At 41.9% G+C, this 7,132-nt stretch overlaps 1 protein-coding gene across 1 annotated transcript; it reads left to right on the plus strand.

Moving 5' to 3' along the window:
• Positions 1 to 3,091: 3,091 nt before the first annotated feature.
• LOC140076680 (uncharacterized) lies at positions 3,092 to 5,215 on the plus strand. Its single transcript, XM_072123323.1, has 2 exons — positions 3,092 to 4,770; positions 5,097 to 5,215. Exon 1 carries the CDS (start codon positions 3,191 to 3,193, stop codon positions 4,547 to 4,549), a length of 1,359 nt encoding a protein of 452 aa, XP_071979424.1. The 5' UTR covers positions 3,092 to 3,190; the 3' UTR covers positions 4,550 to 4,770; positions 5,097 to 5,215.
• The last annotated feature ends 1,917 nt before the right edge of the window (positions 5,216 to 7,132 follow it).

The following is a 7,132-nucleotide window of genomic DNA, read 5'->3' on the forward strand; positions in this document are numbered from 1 at the left end:
CGAGTTATGTTGGTGGGTGGTGAGGTGGGCGGTGTATGGGGGCCTAGGGCAGTGGATAAGGAGATCCACAAGTTACAGAACGGTGGTGAGGATATATGTACCAGTAAATTAACTGTAAATCAGACAAATAACTGTGGAAAATTAAATTGTATGTTCACAAATGCCAGAAGTATCACAGGCAAAATGGGTGAGCTTGTGATTGAGTCAGTGGTCTCAGAAGAGTGTGAGGAGGCTGAAACTTTGTGGGTTGAAATTCAAAGCCAAGAGAGCTTTGAGAAAATTATTTTTGGTGTAATACATAGACCCCCTAACATCTCTGAGGAAATAGAAGGTCACCTATATAGACAGATGGAGCGGGCTGCACAGGGGGGGACCGTAGTGGTAATGGGAGACTTTAACTTTCCAAATATTCACTGGGGTCAGGGCTCTTCTTCATCTGTGAAGGGGAGACATTTTATCAACTTTCTGCAGGATAATTTTATGTTGCAGCTTGTAGAAGATCCCACAAGAGGTGACGCATTGTTGGACCTTGTGATTTCTAACAATGCGGAGATTGTCCAAAATGTCAGTGTCCGGGAACCCCTTGGGAACAGCGATCATAATATAATTATGTTCCTCTTAAACTTTAAAAAGCAGAAACAGGTGGGAATATCGAAAAGTTTGAATTTTAAGCGGGCTAATTTCCAGAAATTCAGGCCTGCACTACTGGATATAGACTGGGATCAGATTCTGTCAAATGAAGATACTAATGTTAAATGGGAGAAATTCAAATCTATCCTGGGTTTTTATACTTCTAAATTTATTCCAATAGGTAACAAGTATAGACGGGCTAGATTACACCCCGCGTGGCTTACAGCTACAGTTAAAAGGGCAATTAAAGAGAAAAAGAGGGCATTTAAAAAATATAAATCTGACAGGTCACCTGAGGCTTTCAATACTTACAAAAAACTTACCAAAATCTGTAAAAAAGAAATCAAATCAGCCAAAATACAAAATGAAAGACAGGTGGCTAAAGATAGCAAAACAAATCCCAAGAAATTTTTTAAGTACGGTATATCAATGCAAAAAAAAAATGGGTCGGGACAGGTTGGACCCCTTTATTCTGAAAATGGGGCATCGGTGACTGGAGACCAAGAGAAGGCGGAGATACTTAATAGGTTTTTCAGCTCCGTTTATACAATAGAAGAAAGAACTTCTGACGTGGGTGGTGCCAGTCATGGACCCTGTAATATACTAGACTGGCTGAATGTAGACATGATCCAATCTAAGCTCAATAAAATCGATGTGTACAAAGCTCCTGGACCAGATGGGTTACACCCCAGAGTTCTTAAAGAACTCAGTTCTGTTATTGCTGTACCACTGTCTAAAATCTTCAGGGATTCCGTAATGTCTGGTGTGGTGCCAAGTGACTGGCGCAAGGCAAATGTGGTGCCAATATATAAAAAGGGCTCTAGAACTTTGCCAGGCAATTACAGGCCTGTAAGCTTAACTTCCATTGTGGGGAAAGTATTGGAAGGGTTAGTAAAAGACTACATACTGGAGTATGTGACATCAAATAGTATAATAAGTGACAGCCAGCATGGGTTTACTAAGAATAGAAGTTGTCAAACTAACCTTATCTGCTTCTATGAAGAGGTGAGCAGGTGCCTGGATGGAGGAGCAGCTGTGGATATTGTGTTCTTGGACTTTGCAAAGGCATTTGACACTGTCCCTCATAGACGCCTGATGGGTAAAATTAGGGCTATTGGTTTGGCAGAAATCATTTGCAATTGGATTGCAAACTGGCTAAAGGATCGTATCCAGAGAGTTGTGGTCAATGATTCCTACTCGGAATGGTCACCAGTTATGAGTGGTGGACCCCAGGGTTCTGTGCTTGGCCCACTACTATTTAATATATTTATTAATGATATAGAGGTAGGAATTAATAGCACTGTGTCTATTTTTGCAGATGACACCAAGCTGTGTAGTGTAATACAGTCTATGGAGGATGTTCATAGGCTGCAGGGTGACTTGGACAAACTGAATGTTTGGTCATCCACTTGGCAAATGAGGTTTAATGTGGATAAATGTAAGGTTATGTACCTGGGGGCCAATAATCCAAAGGCAAAATATGTCCTTGGGGGGAGTAAATCTGGGAGAGTCCCTTGTTGAGAAGGGCCTGAGGGTACTAGTAGATCATAAATTGAGTAACAGCATGCAATGTCAAGCAGCTGCCTCTAAAGCTAGTAGGATCTTGTCATGTATCAAAAGTGGTATGGACTCTCGTGAGAGGGATGTAATATTACCACTATACAAGGCATTGGTTCTGCCTCACCTGGAATATGCTGTCCAGTTCTGGGTTCCAGTCCATAAAAAGGATGCCCTGGAGCTGGAGAGGGTTCAAGGTAGAGCCACAAAAATGATAAGGGGTATGGAGGGTCTTAGTTATGAGGAAAGATTAAAACAACTAGATTTATTTAGTCTGGAAAAGAGACGACTACGAGGGGACATGATTAATTTATTTAAATATATGAATGGTCCATACAAAAAATATGGTGGTAAGTTGTTTCAGATTAAATCAAATCAAAAGACGAGGGGGCACTGTCTCCGTTTGGAGAAATCAAGGTTTAATCACCGGGGACGACAGGGCTTTTTTACTATGAGAACGATCAATCTGTGGAATAGCCTGCCTCAGGTGCTGGTCACAGCAGGGACAGCAGAGAGCTTCAAGAAGGGTCTAGATGCCTTTTTAAACCTAAATAACATTGATGGTTATGTTATATAGAATTATTTCCCCTGAATCCCTTCCTCATCCGATCCCTTCCCTTCCTTGGTTGAACTTGATGGACAAGTGTCTTTTTTCAACCGTATAAACTATGAAACTATGAGAATAGCAAAGTACTAATGTACCAATACTTTGCATAGAGGCCATTGCATAGAACCATTACTCCAAAGACATTAAAAAAAGTAATTAATCATCACATATGTTTTATAGTTCATTAAGGGGCTAAAAATTGTATGCTACATACACAGTCTACATTGAATGTTATAGAACTTGGCCTAGGGCAGTGATGTCACTGGGTGACATCACAATGTCCGGATTCTGTAAGATTCCTGTGCACAGAGCAGGGTCAGCACTCTAGTGTGATTCTATGTTGGATGAACACAAAGTGAAGAAGAAGAGAGAAAGTTACTGAGAGTAAACGCCATCATGGGTACCCATGGGCGTCATCGTGGTGATCAGCGGCTGCTGGTCACCGCTCTCTCCTCCTGTAAGTCTACTGGCTCATTGCTTCTGTCCAAATTTCGAATGTGGAGAAAACTGATGAGATATTCCAGCTTCATGGCCACAAAAACTAGAATCATCTCAAAGGTCAAGAGCTTCTTCAAGTCAGTTTTTCTTAAAGGACATGGAGGCCATTTCATATGCCAGGACAAAGGAGAGAAGAGATCAACCTACATTGTAGGTGAACCTGTCTCCACTTCCACCATTGTAGTAAGTGGAGAGTCTGCTGCGGATTTAAAGGTTGCAGACAAGGGGGAGCTTATACCCCAAGAAAAAGTACAGGGTATTGATGCAGTAAGTGGAGAGTCTACTTCTGATTTAAAGATTGCAGACAAGAGGCCACTTATACCCCAAGCATCAACACAGAGCATTGTTGCTTTGAAGCCGTTTCATACAGTAAAGTCACCACCTGCACAAAAAAAGAAAAGAAAGATCCAGAAGAGAAGAAGAAATGTCAGAAATATTCCCAGACAAGCAGCAAAAGGTGACATCTCCTTACTTAATCTGGAAACTGTGGACGTAGAAATGACTGCACCTTTTGAAGGTGTTGTGAAGGCATCTGGGGATACTTCCAGTGTCAACCTCAAAAGACAAGCCCTGGCCTCCATAGACAACCAGCCGGGAATATTTCCCCCACCCAAAAGAGCTGCTTTGGAATACATTCCAGATACGTCCACAGAAAATCTCGGCAGCCCTATGCTGGAGACAAAAGAAGTGGATCTGCCTTATTCCTGGATCCACAACGTCAACTACCTGACGGAAGAGCATTTGGCCACCCTAACAAGCACAGGATATAGTGGAATGTTAGATGACGATATCATCAGTATGGCCCTGGAGATCCTACAGAGCCAGTTTGACAACTTTGATGGCCTGCAGCCACCTGCAGCTCTTCTTGTGCCGGGGTACAGTGTAGTCAAGAAGGCTGTGCAAATACACTATGACGTAGAACGGGCACACTGGCTCACCACCTGCTTTGATAATGGTAAAATCTTAGTCGCTGACAGCATCTCAACCAGCAATTTGTCTCCATCCATCAAACAGCAGATATGCAATATCTACAGCACAGTGGTCCCAGAGCCCCTGAGAAACCTAACATTTCTGAATGTGGATCAGCAAAGAAATTTCTATGATTGTGGAGTTTTCACCATAGCTTTTGCTGTCGAATTTCTTACAACCAATGGTGAACCCACTGCCAGATTTCAACACGAGAAAATGAGGGACCATCTTATCTCCTGCCTCCAGATGGGCAAAATCTCTGGATTTCCGCGAAAGGCCATTGGCTGACTCCATGTCCTCACAGACATATAGAGATCCTGATGAGCCAAAATATTATGCAGACCCTTAGAGTGGTATAGATAAGTAAACATGGACCTTACTCTAGACTTCTCCTTCCTTTCACTGCATGGTTAGATTCATTGTAAAAAATATATATTTTGATTGTTTTTACCTTTTATTCAGCAAAGATGATCCAAAAAGCCTTGGTTGCCCTCGCAGTCCTAAATAATGTAAGAATAATTTTACAGGGTTATTGTCATTGGGTGGGAATAATCAATTCTACTTTCATCAGGTTTCATGTGATAGCATACCTGTATATTAAGGCCTTATAATAATCACAGCTATGACTTGAGGATTACTTAGCGTAACTTTAGACTAAACCATCTTAGGCTGCGTTCACTGCATTAGTTTCTCTAAAATTAATATTCTGCAATTAATTTTATTAAAGGATGTCGCTCTTTTTTTATATGGAAAAACACACCTAAAATTTGGAGCAAGTTTTTGCGACATCTTGGACAGCACCATTCAATAACACAAATTCTTTGGTCATTCTTAGGTCACCCGGAACAGCCTAGATGTGATATTTATTGTCTACCAGGTGTTCAGGAAGGATTGAAGAGCAGCACCTTCGGAGAGACTGTACAACCGAGGACAAGTTGACCCCCCCCCCCCTTTTTTTTTTTTTTTCTAAACAATAAAATCATTACGAAAGTGTATCCACTGTGTCTGACAGTTATTTACATAAGCATCTACATACAGGGTCAGGCTGGGGGTTTAGGGCCCACCAGTGAAATTGATTCTGGGGGCGCACCTACTGCTACATACTGGTATTAAATGTATATATTTAGGCCACGCAGAAATGATTTGTTTAAATTGCATGGATTTCATTTCCCCTTCATATTGTGGCCCCTCTCATCTCTCCCTCCTATTGTGGCCCCTTATAGTCTTCCCCTCATATTGTGGCCTCTTATTTCCCCCTTATATTGTGCATGGAGTCAGCACAATAACCTTGAATTAGGGAATGGGGCACATTTACTAAGAACACTACTGTCTGTACTAGGTGCAGTTACCTGTTTATGGTGCACATTCTTCATGAATCTGGTGCCCCCTGCACTGCTCCAACAGAGTGCACCACTTTTTTTTGGTGCACCTGTAACATGGGCATGCAACACAGTTATGTCGGAACTTGCATGTTAAATCTGGCGCACAGTTCAACTGAGCCCCAGAACACCCATTTCAGTGCAGATATTTGTGTCACATGATCGTATGAGACACAAATGTGCGCGGACACTGTGTATTCACGGCGGCGGTCGGGTCCCGCTGCATGAAGAGGGCTCACGGGCTGAGCCCTCTCCATAGCCGGTAAGTTTTTGCTGCATATTGCAGCAAAGACTTACCGGTAACACTGGCGATCAGTGCTAGCACCGATCGCAGGTGTTATCACAGCGATCGCTGCCGGCAAAGCCGCCATCTTGCCTAGGATCATCTCTCCCCGTGACGTCATCGGTGAGCGGCGATCCATCTCCATGGTAGCCTCGGGTCTTCCGAAGACTGTTTCGTTTTAACCCCTTCATTATAATGTGCTGATAGCACATTGTAATGAATGAGGAGGAAAATCCCCATATACTGCCATACTGTAGTATGGCAGTATATGATAGGATCGATCAGAAAACCTAGGGTTAAAGTACCCTAGGGAGTCTGAAAAATAGTAAAAATAAAAATAAAAAAAAAGTTTAAAAAATTATAATAAAAAAACCCTAAAAATTCAAATCATCCCTCTTCCCCTAAAACTGACATAAATATAAAAAAACAGTAAAAATCATAAACACATTAGGTATCAACGCACCCGAAAATTCCCGGTCTATCAAAATATATTAACTGTTTTTCAATGCGTTTAACCCTGTAACGGAAAGGGGGGGATTGGGGACCAAAATATAAAGAGCAGATGAGAGGGCCTGCCATATGAGGGGGAGATGAGGGCCCACAATATGAGGGGGAGATTTGGGGACACAAAAAGAGGAGGATACGAGTGGGAGCCACAATATGAGGCAGAGCATCTTGTGAACATGGCCGTATGTTTGCACATTCTATTCAGTGCAAAGTCAGACAGAAAACTGGTGCAAACGCTTTAATAGACCATAGACTAGAGGTCATCAATATCAGATTACTGTGGGTCTGACATTCAGAGCCTGTACTGATCAGCTTATTCATGGCTGACCCTAAGGGGGGCGGTCGCACGTCGCGTTTAAAAAAAGAATTGCAACTGCTGAAGAGATGATTTGACTAGTTAAACAGCTGTTAACGCATGCGTTAACATTGCATTAATAAATGCATTAACAGTTGCATTTTGTAAACACAAGTGTTAACAGCTGTTTAATTAGGCAAATCACTCTTCAACAGTTGCAACTGTTTTAAACACATGCGTTAAACGCGACGGTTTTTTTCTGGAATTTCTGGTATATTAATGGTATATCTTAGGGCTCATTCATTGATTGTGGGGGCTAAGATTAAGGGTCTACCTATGTAGGAAATAATTTGATCTATACCAATAAGGAGGATTTCCCTTTAAGAGTAGAGCAAACAGTATCAACA

Source organism: Engystomops pustulosus, chromosome 9 (assembly GCF_040894005.1).
Source record: "Engystomops pustulosus chromosome 9, aEngPut4.maternal, whole genome shotgun sequence".
Taxonomy (NCBI): domain Eukaryota; kingdom Metazoa; phylum Chordata; class Amphibia; order Anura; family Leptodactylidae; genus Engystomops; species Engystomops pustulosus.